Genomic DNA, 25700 nt, shown 5'->3' with positions numbered 1-25700 from the left:
CTCCAGAGCTGGGGGCGGGGGGATAAAATCGGTCTCATCCCCCCCTCCAGCAGCTCCCTCGGCCGCTTTAACCCTCGATTTTACCCCACCCCACCTGCGCTGGCAGCGCTGGGGCTGTCCCTGTGCTCTCCCCCCATCCCCCTGAACTCTGTTACCTGCTAAAGGCTGGATTTCCCCGTGGAGCGGCAGGGCTTTGGCCAGGCTGGAGTTAACCCTGGTGGGACCTTTCCAGCCCCTCCGCGCTGCCGCTTTACCCCCGGAGTGCTCCCTGTCCCCCCGCCCTCCCCCAGGCCCGATTCCCCCATTGCTGCGGGCCCTGCCTCGCCAGGTACAGCTTTCATCACCTCCAATTCCGATCCCGACGGCTTCTGCCTGCACCTCGGCCCCAGCCAGAGCAGCCTCAGCCCTTCATGGACCTGTTTGCCCCCAAAAAAGCTCCAGCGCTCGGAGTTTTTACTGCTTTTCCCTCCTCCTCCGGCTCTCAGGTGCAGCAGGAGGGAGATTGAGCCATCGCCTTTCCCGGCGCTCTCGTCAGCCATTTCAGAGGCCAAGTGCTGACTACCAAAACTTTTCCTTGGGCTGCTCCAAAACTTTAAGGTTTTTCTCTCTCACTTGTAGCTTGAAGTAGATTTTTTTTTTTAAGGCAGTTTTTGCCCAGATTTCAATTAATGACCTGGATTCCTACAGAGCTGCAGGGAAAGAGTCAAGTTTAAGTGAGCCTTAGGCAAACAGACAGACTTGAGGCTACTCCTACCTCAGTGAGCTGCCCTCTGTGTCCATCACACACCATTTTACCCCCTTTCCAGGTACTTTTAACTATTTCAGCTCCTTAAACAGAATTAAAATTGAAAACAAATAGGGGAAAATAATAACAAAAAGGGTTAAGTGGGGAATTACAACTAAGTTTAATCAAACAACAGTTATAACACGATGAAAATAATCCAGGGTGTATTCCCTGGTGAAATGCCATTCTGATTATTTTCGAGAAATCACACCAAAACTATTACAGTTACAAGTAATTAAATTTATTAGACCTCTATATTTTTTTTTTTATAGTCAGTTTTGGCCAATTTACAGCTTTCCTGGGGAATTTTTTTTTTTTTTGGTTTAGACACAAAAAAAAATAAAATTAAAACCATAAACCAGATATCACCAATACATCAACCCCCCCCTTGCCCTGTCACAGCCACCTAAAAAAGGGGGAGCCCTCGGCCCCCCCAGCTGCAATTTAGCCCGTAAAAAGGGTCCGCGGCGACTCTGTACAAGGACCGAATGTTCCACCCAGCACTGTAAAAACCCCCCCGCGCCCCCCTGCCCAGTGTCACTCCCCCGGCTTGCAGGGGCCCTTTTCCTGCCGGGGCAGCTCCTGCTCCCGCAGCAGCCGCAGGTTCTCGGCTCGCAGCCTGTCCACCTCCCGCTCCAGCGCCTGCACCCGCGCCGGGTCCGCCGCCTCCCCCCCGGCTTTTTTGCTCTCCATCCTCAGCCGGTTGTTTTCCTCCTCCATGCGCGAGAGGCACTTCTCCAGCTCCAGGTACTCCTTCACCAGCTCCTGCTTGCTCATGTTCTGCAGGCTCTCCACATGGTACCGCTCGTACGTCTCCGAGAAGTCCCTCTGCAGAAACTCGCTGCCGTCGCCCCCCATCCCGTCGCTGCCCCCGTCCTCGTCGGCCGCGTCGTCCAGGAAATCCTCCTCGCTCGTGTCGTCCGACTTGGCGGCCGCTCGCCGCGGGTACAGCCCAGTTTTCAGGTCGGGCTCCTCCTGGTCATGGTCCTCCATGAGGAACTGCGTGGTGTTGTAGGGAGCCACCGGCTGCCCCTTGGCGAACATCTCCGCCCGCAGCCGGGAAGCGCGGAGGCTCTGCCGCTCATCGAACTGCTGCTTTTCCTCCCAGCTCAGCTTTGAGTACGGCTTCCAGCGCCGCTTCTTCTTCGACGGCCGCCGACGGTGCTTCTTCTTCACCGGCCACTCCTCGGTGCGTCCCACGGCCCGGTACCGCGGGCCCAGGCCGGGACGCCCCGCTCCACCCGCCGGCGGCCGCCCCTCGGCGCCGCCCGCCGCCGCCTCCGCCCCGGGGGGCGGCAGCCGCCCGGCATCGCCGTCCTCCGCCGGCGCCTCTCCGCGCTCGGGCTGCGGCTCGGGCTCAGACTGCGGCTCCGGCCGCGCCTCGGGCTCGGAGCGAAGCTCCGGTTCGCACTGGGGCTCCGGCCCCGGCTCAGCGGGCGCAGCGTCGGCCATAGCGCTGCGCTCGGCTACGCTCGCTGCCGGGCGCTACCGGCGCCGCATGGGGCCGGCCCCGCTCAGGCCGCCCGGGACATGGCCCAGGGGAGTGGGGGAGGAGGGGGGGGGTTTAACGCCGCCGGGCCCGCCTCCCCCCCCGCACCGCCCGCGCCGCCGCCGCCGCTCCCCCCGCAATCCCACCCCACGTCCCAACCCGCACCCGCCGCCGCCCGCTCCCGACTGCCTCTCCTCGGCCGCCGCCGCCCGATTTATACCCGCGCGCGCCCCGCCCCGCTCCGCGCAGGCGCCCTGTGCGCCCCGCCCCCCCGCGCGCCGGGCCCCCCCCCCCCCGCGCGCCCCGCGCCGCCGCCACGGCCCCGCGCGCGCGGGCGGTGCCGCCTCGCGGCCAATCGGCGGGCACGGGGGGCGGGCTCGCCCGCACGGACACGCCCCCGGCCGTTGCAGGAACTGGTCCCCATTGGCCTGGATGGACGTCATTCGTGCGCGCCTCCACCAATCGCGAGGGGGCGTGGGCGGGACCGGGCCGTACCACGCGACGGGGGAGTCCCCGTGAGCGGGGCCGCGCGCGCCCCGCGACCTTCAGGCCCGCGCCGAGGGCAGCGCGCGCGCCCCCCCCCCACGGTGGAGCTGTGGCACGGTCCGAAAAGAGTCCCCGAGCGGCGGAGGCGCCGCCGGCGGTGCTGCGACCCCGGGACCGGGGGCAGTTGTACAGGGCCGGGCCCGGCCGGGCCGGGCTCTGGGAGGGCCGGGAGGGGCTCCGGGGGTGCGCGGGCCCGGGGGGAAGGAGGCGAGCGGAAGGATCTCGGCGCTGTGCGGCTTGCGGCGGTGCTGCAGTTGGCGGAGGGACATGTAAACAAACCAAAGCGGAAAGAAGTCCTTTCTTAAAGGCGCCGCGTCCCTTTTTGCAGGGGCGGTGCGGAGCGGTTCTCCCGAAGCCTGGGAGGGTGCGGGGGGGGAGGGGGAATAGGAAGGAGAAGGAGGGGGATGGGGAGGTCCCGGGCCTTGTGCCGGTCCCGGTACTGATCCCATTGCTGGTCCTGCAACCCCCACCCACGGTGGCGATGTCCCCCTCGGGCCCCACATTCGGGGGCGGCCCTGCGGCCTTGAGGGGACCGGAGGGGTTTGGGGGTCCCCGCTGAGGGACACACGCCATAGGACCCACGGCTGGGGGGAGCCATGGACGGGCCGGGGGGCGGCCCTGGGGGAGCTGCTGGGGCTCCGTGTCTGAGGGGGGAGCAGGACAGGGGGGTCCCGGAGCCCCACGGCCGGGCGGGGCACGGGGGGGTTGTGGCTGTGTCACCAGCGGGGGGAACCTGCCCTGCCCAGCCCCCACACCGGCACCGGGGACCCCCGGGATGGCACTGCTGGATCCCGGGCCAGGGAGGTCTCGGGGGTCCCCAGCCGCTCCCTTCCCCCGCGGGGTCCCGGGGGTTTCCCCCCCGTTGTCTCCGGCACAGGGCGGGGGTGGCACCGCCACCCCCTGGCGTGGGGGCGACCCTCGGGGTGGGCACGGGATCGGCCGGGGGGACGGGATGGGTTCCGGACCGGGGACATGGCAGGCAGCCTCGCCACCATGCCCCTCTAGAGGTGACCAGGAGGGGACAGGGGTGACCGGGTGGGGACAGTGGCCGGGCCGGAGCAGGTGGCCAGGCCGCAGCGTTTGGCCGCGGTCCTCTCCCCTCGCAGGGCACAGGCAGCGGGGCTGAACCGAAAAGGCAACTTTAATTGAGGCAGGCTCGGTGATGTCCCCGCACCCCGTGGCCCCAGTGGCCGGGCCCGTGGCTGTCCCTGCGGGGCCGCAGCTGCTCCTGGTCCGTCTGTGCGTGGCAGTGCCGGGGTGGCCGCCCGGGGCGAGCCCATCCCCGCTCCCGGTGCCGCTGCTGGCCCCGAGTGTCGGTGCCGGTGCCCGGGGGTGTCCCCGGCCGGGCGGGCCCGGCCTGCAGAGCCCGTGGCTGGTGAAGCGATTCCCGCGTGGCTCCGTGGCGCTTCCCCGGCTCGTGCAAAGCGGGTTGGGGAAGGAGCGGTGGCGGTGGCAGCGGGGACGTGGTGGTCACCTCTTCCTGCCTTGCCAGTGGCGCAGCAGCCACTGGGTGACGAAGGGCCAGGTGGCCAGGAAGAGCAGCGTGCGTGGGGACACGGTCAGGCGCCACGGGGACATCGCCTGGCGACAGGACAGAGAGAGGCGGTGTGGGGAAGGGGACAAAGGTGTCACCGATGTCACCAAACACCCCCCTCAGCTCTCTGCTGAAAGGAACCACTGCTCGGTGCTCCTGGTCACATCCCTTCTCTGCAGATTGTGCATCGACACCGCCATCCCTGGGGTCGTGTCCCCACGGGTGTCACCTGCTCCCCAGCTGAACGTCCCTTCCCTGACCTCCTCCAGCTGTGTCCCCAGGCCATGGTGGGCTGTTGGGTGGGCAGGGGGACAGCAGGGCCACCCTGCAGCGCTTCCTCCACCATCAACTCACCTGTGGAACAAATGGCAGGCCGGGGTCTGTCCCAGCTGTGTCCCCCTACAAGACAGGAGAGGTTTTGGGGTGCAGGTGGGGCTGACACCCCCCCTTCCAGCCCCTGTGTCCCTGTGAGAGGGAGGAAATGGCCTGGAGAGTCCATGCAGGGCTCCTGCGAGGGATCCAGGTGGTGCAGCTGGGCAGGACCCCAGAGGCAGCGGGAATGAGAGGGCAGCAGGAATGAGGGGAGCAGTGGGAATAAACAGGGCAATGGGAATGAGTGGAGCAGTGGGAATAAACAGGGCAATGGGAATGAGTGGAGCAGTGGGAATAAACAGGGCAATGGGAATGAGGGGAGCAGTGGGAATAAACAGGGCAATGGGAATGAGGGGGGCAGTGGGAATAAACAGGGCAATGGGAATGAGGGGAGCAGTGGGAATAAACAGGGCAATGGGAATGAGGGGGGCAATGGCAGCGAGGGGCAGCAGCTCCCTGCCAGCACCATGGGCCGGATCAGGGCCTCGGCCCCACCAGGACGTGTCACCAACCACTGCAGGGGTCCCCACACCTGGGCCAGTTCTGTCCCAGGGCTCGGAGCTGAGCCCGGCTGGCCCAGCCCTGCCCCCAGCCCGTACCTGGGCAGTGCCGAGCGTCTCCAGCCGGCTCAGCCGCTCCTGCACTCGCCACAGCTCCTCCTGCAGCGCCTGCACCGTGCTGGCCACATGGGCCTCCAGCTCTGCCGCCAGCCCCGGGGTGAGCCCGAGGGCCCCCCCGGCCAGCCAGACATCTGTGGGCACAGGGATGGGCACAGGGATGGGCACAGGGATGGGCACACGGCTGCCAGGGCTGGCTGAGCACTGCCCACCCCGTGCTGTCACCCACTGGTGAGCAGTGACTCCCACAGGGCTCCTGCCGTGGGCTGCCCATGCCACAGCCGCTCCCAGCCCAGCCTGGCAGCCCAGCAGCACCCAGGTTGTCCCCAGGGCCATGCACTGCTGTGTCCCTCCAGTGCCATGGTGGTGGCAGTGGGTGGCCAGCCCACCAACGGGGTGGCTGCTGGGGTGTGTGTGGGTCACCTTGACACCTGGTGAAGGTGCCACCACCAGGCAGGACACAAAGGGCCAGGACAGCTCCTCCCTGCTCTCCCCAAACCAGCCTGGATAATCCAGGTTGTGAGCAGGACACAGGCAGGGACTCGCTGCCAGGCCCTGGGGAGAGCCCAGCCCGGCCCCATCGGCCTCGGGACAAGTTCAGTGCCAAGGTCAAGCAGCCCAGAAGGGAACAGAACAGGGGAAAGGGTGAGACACGTGGGCTGTGCCCAGGTGAGGCAATGGCTCCAGTTCCACAGTGAGGGTGGCAATGGCACCCCAGGGCAGCCCAGAATGTCTGCTGACAGCACAGAGGGGGCAGGAGGCTCCTCCCTGCTGTGGCACAGCTCGAGGCCTGGTGGTCCCCAGATACCAGCAGCAGTGCTGGGTGGCATCAGGTGATCACTGCTGTCCCCAAGGCTTCCAGAGCACAGGGCCCAGCTTCACCCTCTGCCCTCCTGGGCCAGGCTCACCCCTGGCACCACCCACATCCAAAGGCACCGCTGATGTGGTTGGACCAGGGACAGGAGCTGGGCACAGGGAGCCAGGGGCTGCATTCCCTGCCTGGCTGCTGAAGAGCCAGCAGAGCATCCTCCACATTTAAGCAACTTAGTACCAGTGCAAGAAATGGGCAAAGGAAAGGCTGCATCCCTAAAGGACTAAAGCCATTGAACTGCTTGGGGACCAAGGGATGCAGAGACAGGACACTTGTGACTTCCTTCAGCTACTGATGAGCCACCTGCAGGTGCTGGAGCCAAACTCGGTTCTCTGGGGGTGGTGGCAACCCCCATGCCCCCAGGCCAGCCCATGGGAGGTGGGGCAGCAGCAGGAAGGCACGCAGGGACCAGCTCTGCACCCACCTCTCTCGGAGCCCAGGGCTGTGAGGTCGGTGCTGCTGCTCCCCTTGACTCTTCTGCCTTCATCCCGTTGGCCCTGCCCAGCACTGTGGGGCACTGGGGGCTCAGCCCCAGCCTGGACCCTGTTTGGGGTGAGCCCCCGCACCTGCCCGGCCTATGAGATGGGAGAGAAGGGCCCTGAGACCCCTGCTCCCCTCCCCAGGGCAGTGAGAGGGGTGCAGGGCACCAGTGGAATCCTTCTCTGTCCCATGGAGGCATTTTTGGGGGTGGAGGGTGTGTGGGTGAAGCTCAGTCCCAGAGATAACACCAGCCAGCACCTGGCTTGGGAGGCAACACCTGAGGGGAGTGAGGTGCCCAGACTTGAGGTGGCAAAAAAGGGGGGGTCTTCCTTCCTCCTTCCACCAGATCCACCACGCCTCACCACGGCACCTCGAGTGCCAACTGTGGCCTGTGGCAGCAGGGAGAAGTGGCAGGGGAAACAATCCAGGTGGTGGCACCCATGTGGAGCTGCTGGCTGTGCCCAGCCCCAAGAGCCCCCAGTACCCCACCAGAGCTGCACCACAGGAATGGGGGGCTGGGGAGGCTCCTCAGGATCCCCTCTGCAATAGGGACCAGGCTCCAGGAGCGACAGGAAGCACAGAGAGGTGCAGGAGGGCGTCCCTGTAGGTTCTGTGAGGCTCCCAGGCTGGTGGTGCTCTGCAGAGAGGGCAGAGCAGGGATGGCAAAGCCTCCAGCGCTTCCTCCGTTACCTTCTCAGGCTCCATCTGCTCCAGGGTGTCACAGAACGTGTCCCCCTCTGAGTCACTCGTCACCTGGCTCCCCTCGAGCGCCTCGGGGGCAGGAGCCAGCCCAGCTCCTGGAAGGGAAGCACAGGGCTGAGTCCCAGGCAGGGCAGGGGCTGTGTCCGGAGGGCAGCAGGTGGGACAAGGGATGTGTGTGCCCAGGGGGAGGCAGCAGAGGGAAACTGAGGCACTGCAGGGGCAGGAGCAGCTCTGTTAATGTGGCCCAGATCATGGCCATGAATCCAAGGACTGATTTCCCCTTCTGCCACCCATGACGTCCCATTGGTGCGATACCCACAGCCCCTGGGGCAGCAGCGGCACAGGCAGGGAAACTGCCCAGCTCCCTGGAGTGCTGCCAGCCCCAGCACTCGAGGCTGCCATGGCTGGGACACCGGCGCTCGCTCCGTGACCATATTTGCTCCTGGGGGAAGGCTGGAGCGGGAGGAGGAACCTCCCTGCAGCACCCTGTGAATCCCAGTGCCAGGGAAGCAGCAAACGTGGCTTGAGCCGAGGGAGAACATCCTCTCATGCATCACGGACCTTCCAGGGCGGTATTTTCCCAGTCCATGGGAACAGCCTCCCCTTGTCCCCGCAGTTTAGCAGAGTCAGGCCCCCTTGCACAGGCAGGAGTGAGGCAGAGCCAACCTCACATGTCCAGGGTTACCCCAGTGAGAGCTGGACCCACAAACAGCCCCGTGGTGTGGGCAGTGCCTGGAACAGCAGCAGGGTTGGAGCAGAGGTGCCTGAAGCCAACAGTTCCATGGTGGATGGAGCCCCAGCCCCAGTGCCCGCTCCATGAGGTCTCTGCACCAGGGACACCAACCTGGCGTGTGCTGCCCGTCCTGCTGCTCCCCAGGCACGGTGTCCCTGGGGCTCTCCAGAGCCGGGCTGCTCGCTGGGACATCCTGGCTGGGCCCATCCGGACACCCCTGGCTCTCTGCACGGAGGGAAGAGGCAGAGCAGGGTCATTCTGTGGGGTCGGTCGTGTTGTCCTTGCAGTGCTGGCTCCCCGTGCCCTGCCAGCACAGCTGGGGGACACGCAGATGGCAGGGACCACCCAAGGACCAGCAGCCTGTGGAGGTGCCAGCAGCTGGCAGGGAAGGAGAGGAGCCAGCTTGGTTTGCTGACAGCCCAGGAATCCATGTGGCTTTACCCTGTGCAGACCACCTCACTCACCCAGGGGAGGCTGGGGTGTCCCTGTCCCCAAGCCCCTGTGGCAGCAGGCACACAGTGACACTGTGGTGAGTGACAGTGACAGTTCTGTCCCCTGGCAGTGCCCACGACACACCCACAGTAATAAAGAGCCCAATGCAAGAAGCGTTGGCTGGAAGAGCCTTGTGTGGGCAGCAGCACCCCAAGGACGTGGGGCAGCAGCAGCCTGTGTAACCCAGCCCTTCCCCGTGGAGCCCTCACAGTTACTCCCAGCCAGATTTCCAGCAGCCCCAGGACTTTGCTCCCTGCTCTGGCAGGTGTGTGCCAACACAGCTGCCCTGCTGCTCCTTGCCTGCCCCTCTCTGCTGTCCCCAACCTGCCTGTGGCATCACAGGGGACCCACTGAGGGGATCAAGGCAGCTGCAGCCCACGCAGGGGTAGTGCCAGGGCTGCCCTGCTCTGGGATCCTCCCCATTCCCAAATCCTCCTCGGGGTGTGCTGTCAGTGGTGGGTGCAGGCAGGGTCCTGTCCCCTCACACAGCACCAGGACACACCTGGCTCCAGCCAGCCACATTCACAAGACTGGTGAAACCACTGGAGACCTGTTAGGACCTGGAACCATCCATGATTTGGGTTCCAAGTGCTGCTTTATCATGTCTTGTCTTTGTAAATAAAGAAAACCAAAGCTGCCCAGACTCCCAGCTGTGTGCCCAAAGCGGCCAGAGGCACCTGCCACGCTCCACACTCTGAAATCCCCTTTCTGCTCCAGTTAGGAGCAACCAAAGCTGTGATTGCAGTGTCTGAAGGTGGGCTGGGGAACCTTTAACACAAATGACTCAACACCTTCCAGAGCTCAGTGCTTTGCACCTCAGTTGCAGCCACCTCGGGCTCCTTCACCCCACAGTCACCTGTAAGTGACACTCCCAAGTGGATAATAACCAACTTAGACACAGCTTTTAAATTTCAGAGAAAAACTAAGTCTGCCTTTTAAAGGGTTTCAGCATCAAAATGGAGAACAAAGCAGCCGGGTACCACGGGAAGGAGCAGCCACCCTGGGGCCAAGCCTTACAGAAACTGCTTCTGGCAGCCCTGTTGGGAGCAGGGGGTGACAGGCACAGGACAGATGGCCAAGACTGAATCTGTTTGCCAGGGCTCTCCCAAACCACTGACAGGTCACACACCCGCGGTGAATAAGCCCCAGAAGCCGCTGCTGAGCTGATCTGCTGGCGGTGCCTTGCTGACCCCCTCGCTCTCCCGGCTGCTCCTCAGCAGTCAGACACACCAGGACAGCCCTGCACTGGGGGTGGCACAGGTCCCCAGCCCCTCCCGGCACGAGGTGGCAGCCAGAGGCACGGAAAGGGCTGGGCAGGATTCTCCTCTAGCACAAGCCCGTCCAAATAATGCCATTTCTCAAGCCCTGTTTCTCCACATCCCCTCCGTGCAGGAGCTGTCCAGATGTTTACAGCAGCTGAGCCGGCGCCAAGGGAAGCACAGCCTCGCCAGGAGCTGATCCCTGCCCCACCACACACAGGGACTGCGGCCAAGGGCAGATCTCCAATTCTTGCCTCAAAGTTTTGCGAAGAGAAAGCCCAGAATGTGTCTCACACACGTGTGTCACACAAAGGGACACGGCTGTGCCCAAAGAGCCCCTCGGCAGCGGCAGTGTCCCGCCAGGGTCGGTGGCATGAGGTGTGTCCACGCCGTGTCCCCTCAGGGAGCGGCACCAGGATGGGCCCTGGGGACGAACCGGACCCGGAGGCGGTGCCGGGGACACCGAGGGCACGGATGCGGCCCCCACTCACCCCCTTTGCTCTTGAAGAAGGACTCGGGGGGCCGGGGCATGTCGTGGATCACCTCGTAGAGCGGCTCGAAGTAGCGGAACATCTCCTCCGTGGTCTCGTCCATGGGCACGGTGTCAATGACCTGCGGAGGGCCGCGGCTGGACACGGGCCCCGCGCAGCGCCCGGCCCGGCCCCGCGGGCCTCCCCGTTACCTTCTGGGCCACCTTCTTCATCTCCGCCACGTACGCGGCCATCGCCTCCTCCTTGGACATCGTGCCCAGGCTGTGCCAGGCGTCCCTGCGGGGCCGGCGGCCGTCAGCGGGGCTGGGGGAACCGAACCGAACCCGAACCGGAGCGGAACCGGGATCCCCCCGCTCTTACCACTTGTGGCGGCCGATGGGGTCCCAGAAGCCGGGCCGCGGGCCCTGGCAGCGCCCCGCCGTCGCCTGCTTGTAGTAGCTGTAGAAGCGCAGCATCTCCTCGTAGGAGGGCCGGTACGCACCTGCGGGACACGGTCAGCGGGGCCGCCGGCGCCGCGGCTGCTCGGCCCCGGTCCCGGCCCGTACTCACCGCTCCGCGGCAGCCCCTGGATCACCTGCACGGCGGCGCGGAACTGCGCCCCGCAGCCCGGCTCCTCCATGGCGGGACCGGCCCCGGCCCCGGCCCGGCCCCGGCGCGGGTCCCTCTCCGTGCGGGCACAGCGCGGGGCCAATCAGCGCCCGCCTTCCATCGGCTCCCCTCCGCGCCGCGCCCAATCAGCGCCCGCCTTCCATCGGCCCCCTCCGCGCCGCGCCCAATCAGCGCGCGGCTCCCGGACCGGGCCCCCCCGCCTGCTCTCCCTGCGCCGAGCGCGGCGCGCGCGCCCCCTGGCGGCGGGAGAGGGCGGGAGAGCGAGGGAGGGGGAGGGGCGCCCCCTGGCGGGGATGGGGGGGACTGCAGGGAGTGGGGACAGGGACAAGGACAGGGACAGGGACAGGGACAGGGACACAGGGACACAGGGACACAGGGACAGGGACAGGGACAGAGGGACACAGGGACAGACACAGGGACACAGGGACACAGGGACACAGGGACAGTGCTTAGTGTGTCACAGGGTTTCACCCACCGACCTTCCAGCCCCACCCAGGCTGGGAAGCAGGACACGGCAGGACAAGGCAGGACACGGCAGGACACGGCAGGACAAGGCAGGACACGGCAGGACACGGCAGGACACGGCAGGACAAGGCAGGACACGGCAGGACACGGCAGGACAAGGCAGGACACGGCAGGACACGGCAGGACACGGCAGGACAAGGCAGGACACGGCAGGACACGGCAGGACAAGGCAGGACAAGGCAGGACAAGGCAGGACACGGCAGGACAAGGCAGGACAAGGCAGGACAAGGCAGGACATGGCAGGCAGGAAGGGGCAGTGCACAGGGATGCTCTGGGACACTGGCACAGGGTGCCCAGAGCAGCTGGGGCTGCCCCTGGATCCCTGGCAGTGCCCAAGGCCAGGCTGGACATTGGGGCTGGAGCAGCCTGGGACAGTGGGAGGTGTCCCTGCCATGGCAGGGGTGGCACTGGGTGGGTTTAAGGTCCCTTCCAACCCAAACCAGTCTGGGATATTCACCCAGGATTCTGGGGCCATGCATGGGGGCACTGGGGCCGTGCACTGCGACACCAGGACAATGCACCAGGCATGGGGACAGTGCAATGGAGCCTCTCACCAAAGGTCCCAGGGGATGGAGACTGGGACACTGCACTGGGGATCTGAATATGGCACTGGGACAGTGTCACCAGGCCACTGGGCAGGAGCAGGGTCCCATTGCAAGGGGAAGGGACAGCTGGGTCAGGCAGAGCAATTAATTATTATCCAACTTCATCCACTGTTCTTTTATTCAGTGTATACTTTTACCCACTGTTAATTATTATCCAAATTAATTAATTATGGTAGTAAAGAAGGTGCGGGATTTGGGGTCTCTGAGCCCCCTCTGCTCCAGGGGCTTTCCTTGAAGGCAGGGAGCTGTGGGGATGTGGGCAATGTGTGACCTGGCAGAACAAGGGAGGTGGGAGGTTCTGGGGTGCTGTGGGGACCACCTGGATCTGGCCCAGGGCTGGATCCTGGGATTGGGATGCAGAGCAGCTTTCAGCATCCCTGTGCTGGCTTCATCCTTGCCTCACACTCCAGTTTTCCAACCTTAATCCCACCTCCAAATCCCAAATCCAAGCGGGTCAACATCCCCCAGCCCTAAATCTCATCCACATCTGCAGGTGAAACATTTCCTTTGCCAACTGAAGATCAAATAAATAAAACGAAATAAAGAATAAAAAAAAAAAAATTAATAAACATATTAACCAAAAGCAGCAAAGCCTTTTAAACCTCCGGCCATTTCCAAGCTCTGACTCAGGATTCCTGCTCGGAACAGCGACAGGGCCTCGCTGGCTGCCGGCAGAGCCAGCCCCGGATCCCGAGCGCTGATTCACGGGACACGTGCTGTGCTATAAGCGGCCGGGAATGCGAGCTGCTGCTTTCCATGGGATCCTTTCCAACCCGCTGGCGGGCGGGAGAAAATAGCAACGCCGCGGGAGAGGAGGAACCGCACGGGGATTTGTTGGTGCTGCGGATTTTGCAGCCAGAGGTGTTTATCCTGGTCATCCCAGCGGGTCCAGGCATCTGCTGCTGAATTCCTGGGAATGCAGTTTCAATGGGAGGAAAAGAACTTGGAGCAGAGCCCAGTTATGTGAGTTGCAAGTGCATTTTTGGGGTGACTCTGGTGTCCCCTGACCCCAAAGTATTAAGGAAGAGCTTTATCCCCTCCAAACAGCCCAGGGACTGTCCAGATGTTGCAGGAGTTGCCCACATCTTGAACTACAGCACTAAAACACTGTCCCAGGCTGCTCAGGGGCTGCCCAGATGTCTCCTGCGTGTACAGAGGTTGCTCTGGGATTACCAGAGCTTATTCCAGGAGTGCCCATTTGTTGCTCTGGGTGCCCAGATGTTGCTCAGGACACACAGATATCACCCAGGATGCCCAGATGCTGCCATGGATGCCCCAGTGCTCCCTCAGTATGTTCCAATATTCCCCCAGGGTACGCAGATGCTGCCTTAAGTATCCAGACATCACCCCAGGATACTCAGGTATCATTCGAAGTGCCCAGATGTTGCCCAGATGTTTCTCCAGTGCGCCCTGCTCTCACCCCTGGATGCCCAACTGTCCCACCCAGGGGCTGGCAGCACCCCTGCAGCCCTGGCACTGGGGAAAGTCACCTCCTGTTCCTGTCCTGGAGCTCCTGGTCCCCACAGCCCAGCCAGGCCTGGGACAGCCTCCCTGTTCCCCTGGATTTTTGGGAGAAGCCTGCAGTCACCCGTCCCTTCCGCAGCGGTGGCTGTGGGAAAACGGCAACTAGGAGAAGAGGAAATGGCCTCAAACTGTGCCAGGAGAGGCTCAGGTTGGACATCAGGAGGAATTTCTCCATGGGAAGGGTGGTCAGGCATTGGAAGCCTGCCCAGGGATCTGGTGGAGTCCCCATCCCTGGAGGTGCCCAAGAACAGTTGGACTCCGTGCTCTGGGCTGGTGACAAGGTGAGGGTCAGGCACAGCCTGGACTCGATGATCCTGGGGGTCTTTCCCACCACCCACACCCACCCGTTGGGCTCTGGGACTCCCCAGCTCACGCTGCTGTCCCTCCCCGGGTGTCCCATCAGTGGGGACAGTCACCTGGGGGTCCCAGCACTGCCCCTCGGCCCGGTGCCACCCAGTCCATAGCTGGGCTCAGGTGGGCTCTGGGTGCCCCAGGTGTGACAGCAAAGGCGGTGTCCTGGGTCCCCAGCAGCGCTGCCGGGGTGGCGCTGGTCCCCGGGCACAGAGAGTGACCGCTGTGTCCCTTGGGCCGCTCCCCGGTGCAGGCGGACCCGCGGGGAGCACCGGGGACTCCCGGTGTGTCCCGGGTCAGGCCGGCCCTTCGGACAGAGCGGGACCCACTGCACAGAACGAACCCCCGGGGGCACGGCGGGACCCCGGCCCGTTCCCGGTGCTGAGGTAGCCCCGGTGCAGAAGGAGCCCCGTGTGGGCCGGATCCGGTGCGGTCCCGTCCCGGGCAGCCCCGCTCGCCCCGGGCCGGCACAAATGGTTAACAGCGGCCGGCTGCGATGTGGCTCCTCCCGGTCCCTCCCCGCGGCCGGCCCCGGTCACGGCTCGGCCGCCCAGCCCCAGTCCAGCCCCAGCCCCGACCTCCGCCACCGCCCAGCCCGGTTACACCGGCCGGGGGCACCGGGAGTACCGGGAGCAGCAGAACTGCCCGGGGCACCGGGGGCAGCTGGAGCGCCACCAGCACCGGAGTCCCGGGAACACCGGGAACACCGGGAGTACCGGCGGTAGCGGGGGTCCCGAGTCATGATCTGCGGCAGGAAGGCGCGTCCCGCCGCCGAGCAGCTCCGTGCCCCGACAGACGCTGCCGGTGGCTCCCGCCGGCCCGGGAGAGCCCTGAAGAAAATGGGTGAGTTCGGGGGAAAGCGGGCAGAAACTCCGTCAGGGCTGTGCCAGAGGGGTCCGGGAGGGTTCTCCGTGGATGGGAGGGTCCCCGAAGTGGGTGGGGACCCTTGTGGCAGGAATAGGTCCCCATAGCAGGGTGGGTCCCCCCATGGCAGAGATGGGTCCCCAGGGACAGAAGGGTCCTCGCTAGGGAGGGTCCCCCGGGTGGATGGGGTCCCCCACAGAGGGAAGGGTTCCCCGGGATGGGAGAGGTCCCCAAGGCCACCCAAAACAGCTGTGCATCACCCCAGCCCTTGGGGGACATCAGGGTCAGGGTTTGGCCACATCACAGGTGACAGGAGCCCCCTTGCTCAGGGTATTTATTGTCCCCAAGGCTGAGGTCCCACTCCCCAGGACCCTCTCCAACACCCTGCCTCAGTTTCCCCAGGCAGGGGTGCTGCCCATGGCACAGTGGGCACACGGGGCTCAGTAGTCCAGGCAGGGGCAGTGGGTGCCCAGCAAGGTCAAGGTGTGTCCCTGGGAGTGGCTGGCCCAGTCCAGAGTGGGAGCAGTGGGAAGGGCCAAGTCTGGCCTTGTGCCCCACGGCTTTGGACACGGGGCTGTGTGCCTGGAGCTGCTGCAGCTCCGTGTGTCCATGTCCGTGTGTCTGTGTGTCCATCTGTCCCTGTACCTCCACATCCATACATCCATGTGTCCGTCTGTCCCTGGCACCTGTATGTCTGTGCATCCCCTTGGCTTGGAGCACCCACCGCTGTGTCTGTGCACCGCCATGTCTGACTGTCCATGCATCCCAGTGCCTGTGCATCCACGTGCCCACGTGTCCGTGTGTCCTGGCAGCAGTGCATCCATGCACCTGTGCATCCATGCATGCCTGCACCTGTGTCTCCATGTATCAGTGCATCCCCGTGTCCACGTGCACCTGTGACTGAACATCTGTGTCTGTGCATCCATATGTGCCTGGATCCGTGTAACCTGTGCATCCATCTAGCTGAGTATCCGTGCGTCCGTCTGTCCTTGCACCAGCAGATCCATGTGTCCGTACATCCCTGTGTCTCTGTATCCGTGTGTCCGTGTGTCCTTGTCTGTGCATCCTCGTGCACAATGCACCCAGGTGTCCGTGCAGCCACGCTCCTGTGCCCACGGATCTGACATTCCTGTGTCCATCCCTGTGCCCATGGACCTGTATCCGTGTGTCCATCCATCCCTGCACCCCACGCTCATGCAGCCGTGTGTCCATACCTGCCCTGCACCTGCACCTTGGGCAGGATGTGACCATGCAGGAGGTGCTGGCAGCTGGTGGCTGCATCCCCGAGGCCATGGCTGGCTCAGGAAGTCCCTGGGAGTCCCAGAATCGCCCTTGCCCAGCCCAGGACTGGAATCTCCGTCTAGAGCAGGATGTGGCCACTGGGGATGTAAGGAATGGCTGCCAAAACAAAAAAGGGAGGAAATAACCACTCTGTGAATAGATGGAAAAGTCCTGGCTGAGGCGTGGGCCCGCCAGTCCCCCGAGTCCACCCCATCATCGTTCCCAGCCTGAGCTCTGCTGCTGGCACCATCCTGGCACTCTCCATGCAGGATCCAGGCAGCTTTGCTGGGATTGAGCAGCTGGGCTGTGTCACTGCTATGTCCTGTTCCCCCTGAGCAGCCACACTGTTCTCCAAAGGGGCCCAAGGGCAGTGGCTTGTCCTGTCTGTCCTCTCCTGCCTGTCCTGTCCCACCACTCCTGTCCCATCCTGTCTGTCCCATCCCATCCCATCCTGCCCTGTCTGCCCCGTCCCATCCCATCCCATCCCATCCCATCCCATCCCACCCCATCCCATGGATCCCACCCCATCCCATCCCATCCCATCCCATCCCATCCCATCCCATCCCATCCCATCCCATCCCATCCCATCCCACCCCATCCCATGGATCCCATCCCATCCCATCCCATCCCATCCCATCCCATCCAGATGTGCACACAGATGTGCAGCAGCCCCACCACTCTCCATACCCCAGTACACCCTTGGAACCTCCAGTGCCCCCAGTTCCCCCAGTAGCCCAGGGCTGGTCCCCGCAGGCCTGACAGAGGATGAGGATGTCCAGCGGATGCTCCAGGGGTCCCTGCTCTGGAAGGTCAAGGCCAAGGGGGGCTCCAGGGAGCGGCTGTTCCGCCTGCAGGAGGACGGGGTCACCGTCTGCTTCGAGGGACGCTTCAGGCGCGCCCGCTCCCCCCAGAGCTGTGAGTGCTGGGACTGTCCCATGGGGGCTCGGGGACACCATCCTGCAGTGCCATGAGCTGTGGGGAGGGACAGGACCAAAGCCACCCCTAGACCCCCACCAAGGACCTAGACCCTTACCCAGACCCCCACCTGGCACCTGGATCCCAATCCAGGACCACGGCCTCAGACCTGGACTCCCACATAGAATCCAGACACCATGTGAGACCCAGACCCCAATCCAGAACCCCCACCTGGGACCCAGACCCTACCCCAGGGCCTGGACCCCCACCCAGGACACAGATCCATTCCCAGCACCCAAAACTCCACCTGGAGCCCCACCTTGGACCCCAACCACAGCCCAGTTCCCAGACCCCCACTCAAGACTGGATCCCCACCCAGAACCCAGACCCCATCTGAGTTCCAGACCCCAACCCAGGACCCAGATCCCCCAGTGAGAACCAGACCCAATCCTGGGACATGGAACTCCACAATCCAGACCCCACCCAGACCTCCACCTGTGACCCAGATGCCCCCTGGGACCCAGATCCCAGCCTGGATCCCCGCCTGTGACCTGGACCCCGACCCCCACCCAGGACCCAGACATCCCCCAGCACTCACACCCCAATGCAGGACCTGCACCCCAAGGCTGGGACCCAGCCCCTCACCCCAGATATGAATTCAATCTGGAATATGGACCCCCACCCTGTACCTGAACTCCAACCAACTCCACGCAATGGCTCCCAGAGCCTTCCAACACTTCCCAGTGCCTCCCAGTAAACTCCATGCAGAGCTGTAGGAGTCCCCACCCTTCCCCATCCCCCTGGGGTCAGCACAAGGTCCTGTCCCGGCCAGACTCTGTCCCCCTCCCCGGCGTCACCCGTCTCTTTCCACCCTCTGATCTGGGATGGGTGCCTGGAGCTGGCACCGCTGGGCTCCATCCCCTGCCAGCGTCCCCATCCCCGCAGGGCCGGCGGCCGCGGCTCCTGTCTCGCCTGGGATTAGCGGGTTAAACCCGGCTGCGGCGCCGCCAGGAGCCGAGCCCTGTCCCCTGGGGCTCCGCGGGGTGTCCCTCAGCAGCCAGGGTGTCTTGCAGGATGTTCATAGGTGGGACCCTCCGGGGGAGCGCGTCCATCGTCCCTCCCCGCCGTGTCCCCGCAGTCTCGGTGGCGAACATCGAGGGGGTCCGCGAGGGTCGCCAGTCCGAGGGGCTGCGCAAGCACGGAGCCGCCTTCCCCGAGCGCCACTGCTTCACCCTCGCCTTCAAGGGCCGCCGCAAGAACCTCGACCTGGCCGCCCGCGGAGAGGAGGACGCCCGGCACTGGGTGCAGGGGCTCACCAAGCTGATGGGGCGGCTGCAGGCCATGAGCCAGATGGAGAAGCTCGACCAGTATCCTTTGAGGGAGCCCTGGGGACTTGGGGACAGGGTGGGGACGGCTGAGGGTGACGCCGGGTGGTTTCCTTACCCCGGGGCAGTTGGATCCATGGGGTCCTGCAGCGAGCAGACAGGAACAAGGACAACAAGATGTCGTTCCGGGAGGTGAAGAGCATGCTGAGGATGCTCAACATCGACATGGACGATGTCTACGCCTCCAAGCTCTTCAAGGTGCCTGTCCCGTGCTTCACCACCCGCTGTCTCCGGGAGGGAATTGCTGCCTCCTTCTCTGCCTTCCCCAGCACAGAGAACTGACAAACTCCTCACAGCAAAGCCACCCCATGCCACCAGTGGCTGGGTCCCAGCAGGAGCACATGGTGGAGAGGGGTGAGGTGGGGTGAGCTGCCCCAGCCACTGTTCCCTGTGTCCCCAAGGTGGGACATTTCTTCCCTGTGGAGAACTGTCCCTCTGGCCATCTCCCGAGATCCCTTTCCACCTAGGGAAACTGAGGCACAGAGCTGTGCTCTGCTCCATCCCAGAGTGGAGGGTCAGAGGGCTCTGGATGGGGGAACAGAGGGGACAGTAGCTGAATTCCCCCAAACTCTGGGGACAGGTGTGGCTGTAGCCCATCCACACAGGGAGGGGACAGTCCCTGAGTTTGGGCTGTGTCCCATCAGGAGTGTGACCACTCGGGCAACGAGCGCCTGGAGGGCCGGGAGCTGGAGGAGTTTTGCCGGCAGCTGCTGCGGCGGCCGGAGCTGGAGGAGCTTTTCGGGCGCTACTCGGGCGAGGATCGGGTCCTGTCAGCCGAGGAGCTGCAGGATTTCCTGAGGGATCAGGGCGAGGACTCCAGCCTGCGCCAGGCCCGCACCATCATCCGCACCTACGAGCTCAACGAGAAGGGTAGGGCTGAGGGTGTGGGATGATGGGATGGGCACTGCCCGAGCCGTGGGAGGTCATGGATGTAGGGATGGGGCTCTGATTGGTGCCATCAACCCCCAAAATGGGTCCTCCAAGGCTTCTGTTACTGTCCTGGTATCCATTCCCAGGGTGCCCCCAGTGTCACCCATCCAACACACGGCCTGGCTGGTGCCTGCTGGATGTGACACTCTGGGGACTCGTGGGGATGTGAAGGTGGGGATGGACAGCAGGTGGACTTCCACGTCTCATGGGTGACGTGATGCCAGCTCTGGTATGAATGTGACACTGCTGAGTGACTTCTGTCACCCTCAGGTGCCCCTATGGCAGGTCCAGGGCTAACAGAGCACTGGGAGGACAGGGGACATCAGGGTGGGGATGGAGGATCTCCGTGTCACCATTGTACCCTTAAGGTGGATGTGGCACTAGGAGGATGGGGGACATCAGATGGGAGATGGGACACAAAGGGGACCTCCCCGGGTGCCACAATGCCAGGTCTGGGGCCATGGCACTGGGAGGACAGATGGCATCAGGGTGGGGACAGGGAACCTCCACGCCTCATGGGTGTCACCATGCCACATCCAGAGTGAATGTGGCACCAGCAGGATGAGTGACATCAGGATGGATGGGACACTTGAGGGACCTTATATATCCCCTGGGTGCCACAGTGCCAGGTCAGGAGTGACCGTGGCACCACTGGGACCTCCAAGTGGGGAAAGTCCCCAGGGTGTCACCCTGCCAGCACCACGGCAGCCCTCTGTGACACCTCCCACCGTGTCCCACAGCCAAGCGGCAGGACCTGATGATGCTGGATGGTTTCATGATGTACCTGCTCTCAGCTGCCGGTGACATCCTCAACCAGGAGCACACCAAGGTGCACCAGGACATGAACCAGCCCCTGAGCCACTACTTCATCTCCTCCTCCCACAACACCTACCTGACCCGCAACCAGATCGGCGGCACCAGCAGCACCGAGGCCTATGTCAGGTGCGTGTCCCTGGTCCCCGTGGAGCCCCGGAGGGTCCCGTGGCTCGAGGGTGACAGGGACTCATCTGGTGCCGGTGTGGTGGCAGGGCACTGAGGGCAGGGTGCCGCTGTGTGGAGCTGGACTGCTGGGAGGGCTCGGATGGGGAACCTGTCGTGTACCACGGGCACACGCTCACCTCCAAAATCCTCTTCCGCGACGTCATCGAGAGCATCCGCGACTCTGCCTTCGAGGTGAGGCCGGGGCCGGCAGCCCAGGGGTGCTGGGTGCTGGGTGTGGGATGCTGGGTGCCAGGTGCTGAGGGCTGCCCATCCCCATGCCCAGAAATCTCCCTACCCCGTTATCCTGTCCCTGGAGAACCACTGCGGCCTGGAGCAGCAGGCCACCATGGCCCGGCACATGAAGGCCATCCTGGGGGACAGGCTGCTGACCCAGCCCCTGCAGGGGCAGGACCCCCATGATCTCCCCTCACCAGAGGTAAGGCCACCTGTGCATGGTGCACACCACGGTGTCCCCATGTCCCCTCCGAGCCCTGAGCTCGGAACTGCCTCCTGTAGCAGCTGAAGGAAAAGATCCTGGTGAAGGGCAAGAAGCTGCCAGAGCTGTGGCAGGAGCCCCGGAGCGTCACCTCCCTTCTGGACCCTGAGGAGGAGGAAGAGGAAGAGGAGGAAGAAGAGGAGGAGAAGGTGCAGGAGAGAAGCCCCCGGCGGGTGAGACACCTCCCCTGGGATGTGGTTCTGTCGGACCACAGCATCCTGGTGGTCCTGATGGATCAGAGCATCCTGGTGGTGCTGGGGGACCACGGCATCCCGGCACTGTCCCAGCTGAGCACTGCCAGCTCTGCCACCCCCCTCTGCAGCCCTGCTCTCTCCTCTTTCAGTCGCTGCAGTCACTGCAGGAGATCAAACCTCTGCAGGTGGGTCATGGGATGGAGCTGGGGGGGCACTGAGTGGCTGTCACTGCCTGGGAGAGGGGACCGAGCTTGGGGACCCCTCAGCTGTGCCTCCCTCTTCCTGCTGGGCTGAGTGGCCTGTTTCTGGGGTTTCCAGCACTTTGATTTCTCTGTCACCTCAAGCTCTCCATCATGTTGGGCCTCCATCACATCCAGGGTGACCTGTTGGGGTCTGCATCACTTTGTGGTCTCTGTCACCTCAAGTGTTCCATCATCTTGGGGTGCTCATCACCTCAGGTTCTTCAGCACTTTGGGGTCTCCCTCATCTTGGGGTCTCCAACATCTTGTGCTGTCCATCCCCTTGGGTTCTCCGTGACTTCAGGTTCTCAACGTGCTTGAATTCTCCATCAGCCCCTGGTCCATCATTCCATTGCCTCAGGTTCTGCACCACCTTGGGGTCTCCACTGCTTTGAGGGTCTCCGTGGCCTTGGGGGTCTCAGCACTCAGCACTAGCAGGGGAGGGGGTCTTTAGACCCTTGGGCCAGCAGGTGGCCACCAGGGCCAGGTTGTCCCTGATGCCACGGTGGCTCCCGCAGGCCAAGGACGCGGCTCAGGTGTCCCCGGAGCTGTCGGCGTTGGTGGTGTACTGCCAGGCTGTCCCCTTCCCCGGGCTGGCCCAGGCCCTGCGCCACCCCCAGCCCTGCCAGATGTCCTCCTTCAGCGAGAGGAAGGCACGGAAGCTCATCAAGGAGGCAGGTGAGGGCCACCGGATGGGGACAGGGATGGGGACAGTCCTGAGTCACTGGGATGCAGGATGGGCTGAGAATGATGGGCTCTGTCTCGAGGGTGGCTCCATTGGTGGGGTCAGGGTCACACTGGCCTCACCCAGGCTGCCCTGGGTGGGTGAGACTGGGGTCTGCTGGCAGGGCCTGGGGGCAGAGGCCAGGGTTGGGCTCACATGACCAGGATCAAGGATCAGGGTTTAGGATGTGGCATCTGGGTCCAGGGCCTGGGGCTGGGAATAAAGTCTGGGTCGGAGTCCAGGAATTGAGGTCTGGGGTCAAGGGCTCGGGTCAGAATCTTAGGTCAGGGCCTGAGATTAAGACTGGAGTCAGTGTTCAGGGTCTGGGGTCCAGGGTCAGTGTCTGGAGTCCAGGATTAGGATCTGGGTCAGGGCATGGGCTCGGGGGTTTTGGTTTGGAGTGTGAGGTCCAGGGATCAGGGTCAAGGTCTGGGCTCCATGGTCAAGGTCCAGGGTCAGGGGCCTAAAGTCAAAGTGTGGGGTCAAGATCAGGATCCAGGGTCAGAAGTTTGGGGTCAGGGGTCCAAAATCAAGGTCCAGGGTTGGGGTCAGAACCCTGGGGTCTGGTTTCAGGGCCTGAGTCACATTTAAGGCTCAGGCCCATTCAGCTGGGCAGGCTGTGTCTGTGTCCCTGGGCCCATCACCATTTGTTGGGGCCCCCCAGCAGAACTTGAGGGTGCTGTGGCCCCTCTGAGCCGTGTCCCCCACCCAGGCCCGGCGCTGGTCCGGTACAATGCGCGCCAGCTCAGCCGCGTGTACCCGCTGGGGCTCAAGATGAACTCTGCCAACTACAACCCCCAGGAGATGTGGAACGCTGGCTGCCAGCTGGGTGAGACCCCCCAGGCCCTCCCCTGACCCAGAACCCACCCCTGGAGCTGTCACCCACCCTGACACCCCATCCACTGTCCCCACAGTGGCCCTCAACTTCCAGACGCCGGGGTACGAGATGGACCTGAACGCCGGGCGCTTCCTGCCCAACGGGCGCTGTGGTTACGTCCTGAAGCCCCTCTGCCTGCGCTGCCCCCCCGGGGAGGGGTCCCGGCGCCTGGCGCTGCACATCAGGGTGAGGACACCCCCTGAGCCTGTCCCCAGGCCCGGGTGGGTGCCACCCACATCCCTGCTCGGTCACACCCATGACATTTCAATGCCTGGCCGGGTGCCACCTGCATCTTCTCCCAGGTGACACCAACCCAGCTCCCAACCAGGTGCCACCCAACCTCTTCTGGGTGACACCAACCTCGTGTCCAGCAAGGTGCCACCCATGTCTCCTCAGGGTGATGCCAACCCCATGTCCAGCCTGGTGCCACTCACACACCTTCTCCTGGGTGTCACCAACTTCTCTTTTGCTGGGGACACTGACCCTCCCCTCACATCTGTTTGGGTACCACCCATGTCTCTGCTCCTGGGTGACACCAAATCTGTCCCCAAATCCAGCTGGTGTCAGCCATGTCCCTTCTCTGAGACGGCATTGTCCACCTCCCTCCTCCCCAACCTGTCCCCAGTCCCGGCCAGGTGCCACCCACATCCCTTCTCCTGGGGACCCAGCCACATGCCACTCATGTTCCTTCTCCTGGGTGCTACCAACCACCTCCCTCCTCCTCACCCCATCCCCACTCCTGGCTATGCCACCCATGACATTTCTCCTGGGTGACACCAACCCTGTCCCCAAATCCAGCTGTGTCAACCACTGGGTGGCATCAGCCACCTCCCTTCTTTTCACCGTGTCCCCAAGCCCAGCCAAGTGCCACCCATGTCCCTTCTCCTGGGGGCACGAGTCCTTCCCCCACACCCCCATCCCCCCAGGCCCCTCGTGGTGCCTGTCCCCTGGTCCCCAGCTCCCTGTGCCACAGGTGATCACAGCACAGCAGCTGCCCAAGCTGAACAGGGACAAGGGCAGCTCCATCGTGGATCCCTTTGTGCGTGTGGAGATCCACGGGATCCCGGCCGACTGCGCCAAGCAACAGACCCACCACAAGCTCAACAACGGTGAGTGCTGGCACCTGGGCAGCCCCAGGGACACCCCTGGGCACCTGGACCCATGGGGACACTCCAGGGCACCCTGACCTTTAGGGACAACCAATTCCTATTGCTTCTCACAACCCTATGACTCCCTGATTCCCAGGAATGCCCAAGGACAACTTGGTCCCCAGGGTCCCCTGGAGCACCCTGATCCCTGCAGACACCCCAGGGAACCTGATCTCCGGGGGTGCTCCAGGACACCAGGGACACCTCAGGGCCCCCTGATGTCCAGGAGTGCCAGGACACCTGACCCTGGGGTCCCCCAGGACTCCTGGTGCCAGGGACACCCCAGGGACCCTGATCCAGGGACTCCTTGATGCCAGGGTGATCCCCCTGAGGGACAGTGCATGGGGTACCCACACCCAGCACTCACTGCCGGTAGAACCAGTGCCCAGGACATCCCAGTCCCCTCTGAGCACCACGATGTCCCTTCCCCAGCACAGCCAGATCCCCACCAGTGGCAGGGTCCATTGTGTCCCAGTTCTTCCCAGTGCTGCTCCTTTACAGCCTCCAGTACACCCAGCCCAAGCCCAGTGTGATTCCCATTCTCCCCAGTATCCACAGCCCCAGTGTGACCCCCATTCCCCCAGTATACCCCACTGTGGCCCCAGTGTGACCCCCATTCTCCCAGTATGGTCCAGCCCAGCTCCATAACCTCCATTCCTCCAGTATATCCCATCAGAATCCCACTATGATCCCACCCCTCCAGCACACTCCTCCACAGTCACTGTACAACCCTCATTCTCCCAGTATAGCCCAGTCCAGAACCAGCATGGCCCCCTTTTCCCCAGTACACCCCACTGTGGCCCCAGCATCACCCCACTCCCCCAGCCTGCCCCAGTCCCCACATCCCCCAGTGCAGGACGGCAGCTCAGCCGGGGCAGTGCACGGGGGGGTCCTGCTGGTCCCTGCTGGTCCCTGGGTGGCCCCGGTGGCCCCGGTGGCCCCACCCACCCCCACGCCGGTGCCGCAGGTTTCAACCCGCGCTGGGAGGAGACGCTGCGGTTCCAGGTGCGGGTGCCCGAGCTGGCCCTGGTGCGCTTCGTGGTGGAGGACTATGACAGCACCTCCTGTAATGACTTCGTGGGGCAGTTCACGCTGCCCCTGCCCAGCATGCGCCAAGGTGGGTGCAGGTGCCACCCCGCTGCCCTCTGGGGACGGGGACAGCCCCCTGGCACTCGCTGAGCCCCCTCTGTCCCCAGGGTACCGCCACATCCACCTGCTCTCCAAGGACGGGGCATCCCTGTCCCCCGCCACGCTCTTCGTGCACGTTCGGTGCAAGAGCCTGTGAGGTGTCCGCAGGAGGGACATCCTTGTGTCCCCAGCTGCCCATGGGAGGGACATTGTGTCTCCGTGTGGGGGACAACAGGCTCCTCCATGGGTGGGCACCCTGCGTGGGGACAGTCCGAGGACACTGCTCACCTGCCTGTGGTGACAGCAGGGCTGGGAGGACCCAAAGGGGTGGGGGATCCCCTCCCTGCTCCCCAGTGCCACCCAATCTGCCGGGGCCCTGCTCCTCCCCTCCCTGAGGGGACAGATGCTGTGACAACCAGGATGGGTTGATTGGGCCAAGGACAGCCCAGCACAGCCACACAGGGGTGACACCAAATCTCACCACTCCTGGCACACCTGATCTCAGCCCCTCTCCTGGGGTGCAGGGACGGTGCCATCACCCTGCAGTCCCTGAG

The 25700-nt window shown here is 63.9% G+C and overlaps 3 protein-coding genes across 7 annotated transcripts; 1 reads left to right on the top strand and 2 right to left on the bottom strand.

The window, feature by feature from the left end:
• Positions 1-1009: 1009 nt before the first annotated feature.
• Positions 1010-2382, bottom strand: HEXIM1 (HEXIM P-TEFb complex subunit 1). Its single transcript, XM_005534662.3, has one exon. It carries the CDS (start codon positions 2234-2236, stop codon positions 1322-1324), a length of 915 nt encoding a protein of 304 aa, XP_005534719.2. The 5' UTR covers positions 2237-2382; the 3' UTR covers positions 1010-1321.
• Positions 2383-3956: 1574 nt separating this feature from the next.
• ACBD4 (acyl-CoA binding domain containing 4) lies at positions 3957-11038 on the bottom strand. 2 transcript variants are annotated; one of them, XM_005532634.3, is made up of 10 exons: positions 10920-11038; positions 10731-10851; positions 10562-10646; positions 10371-10491; positions 8240-8353; positions 7384-7490; positions 6638-6788; positions 5325-5476; positions 4708-4752; positions 3960-4400 (listed from the first exon to the last, which is right to left on the bottom strand). In XM_005532634.3, the coding sequence occupies exons 1-10, from the start codon at positions 10987-10989 to the stop codon at positions 4290-4292; spliced, it is 1077 nt and encodes a 358-aa protein (XP_005532691.2). In that variant the 5' UTR covers positions 10990-11038; the 3' UTR covers positions 3960-4289. The 2 variants fall into 2 exon arrangements, with proteins under 2 accessions (XP_014116630.2, XP_005532691.2); XM_014261155.2 differs by lacking the exon at positions 8240-8353 and having other exon boundaries at positions 3957-4400.
• Positions 11039-14550: 3512 nt separating this feature from the next.
• PLCD3 (phospholipase C delta 3) lies at positions 14551-25695 on the top strand. Of its 4 annotated transcripts, none has more exons than XR_015774653.1 (16): positions 14551-14827; positions 16883-17044; positions 18183-18411; positions 18498-18627; positions 19074-19299; positions 20100-20301; positions 20388-20532; positions 20624-20776; positions 20857-21009; positions 21180-21215; positions 21788-21947; positions 22706-22822; positions 22908-23056; positions 23844-23979; positions 25024-25135; positions 25215-25695. XR_015774653.1 is itself a non-coding variant. In XM_014261168.2 (16 exons), exons 1-16 carry the CDS (start codon positions 14725-14727, stop codon positions 25301-25303), a joined length of 2337 nt encoding a protein of 778 aa, XP_014116643.2. In that variant the 5' UTR covers positions 14551-14724; the 3' UTR covers positions 25304-25695. The 4 variants fall into 4 exon arrangements, 3 of the variants coding, with proteins under 3 accessions (XP_014116643.2, XP_014116642.2, XP_087924066.1); XM_014261168.2 differs by having other exon boundaries at positions 20860-21009; positions 24986-25135; XM_014261167.2 differs by having other exon boundaries at positions 24986-25135.
• Positions 25696-25700: the final 5 nt, after the last annotated feature.

This window comes from Pseudopodoces humilis, chromosome 29 (assembly GCF_049639895.1).
Source record: "Pseudopodoces humilis isolate 2021_Gansu_Grassland_sample_001 chromosome 29, ASM4963989v1, whole genome shotgun sequence".
In the NCBI taxonomy this organism is placed as follows: Eukaryota; Metazoa; Chordata; class Aves; order Passeriformes; family Paridae; genus Pseudopodoces; species Pseudopodoces humilis.
Note: the sequence above shows the minus strand (reverse complement) of the source record. Positions and strands in the feature narration are given on the sequence as shown.

Excerpts from the sequence above, each read along its gene's own strand:
- HEXIM1 (XM_005534662.3), bottom strand. The coding sequence starts at position 2,236 with ATGGCCGACGCTGCGCCCGCTGAGCCGGGGCCGGAGCCCCAGTGCGAA.
- ACBD4 (XM_005532634.3), bottom strand. The coding sequence starts at position 10,989 with ATGGAGGAGCCGGGCTGCGGGGCGCAGTTCCGCGCCGCCGTGCAGGTG. Across the intron at positions 5,477-6,637 it reads AGCCCTGGGCTCCGAGAGAG|ATGTCTGGCTGGCCGGGGGG; the intron begins GTGGGTGCAGAG and ends CTGTGCCCACAG. Across the intron at positions 4,401-4,707 it reads GCCTGCCATTTGTTCCACAG|GCGATGTCCCCGTGGCGCCT; the intron begins GTGAGTTGATGG and ends TCCTGTCGCCAG.
- PLCD3 (XM_014261167.2), top strand. The coding sequence starts at position 14,725 with ATGATCTGCGGCAGGAAGGCGCGTCCCGCCGCCGAGCAGCTCCGTGCC. Across the intron at positions 17,045-18,182 it reads CGCCCGCTCCCCCCAGAGCT|TCTCGGTGGCGAACATCGAG; the intron begins GTGAGTGCTGGG and ends GTGTCCCCGCAG. Across the intron at positions 20,777-20,856 it reads ATGATCTCCCCTCACCAGAG|CAGCTGAAGGAAAAGATCCT; the intron begins GTAAGGCCACCT and ends TGCCTCCTGTAG.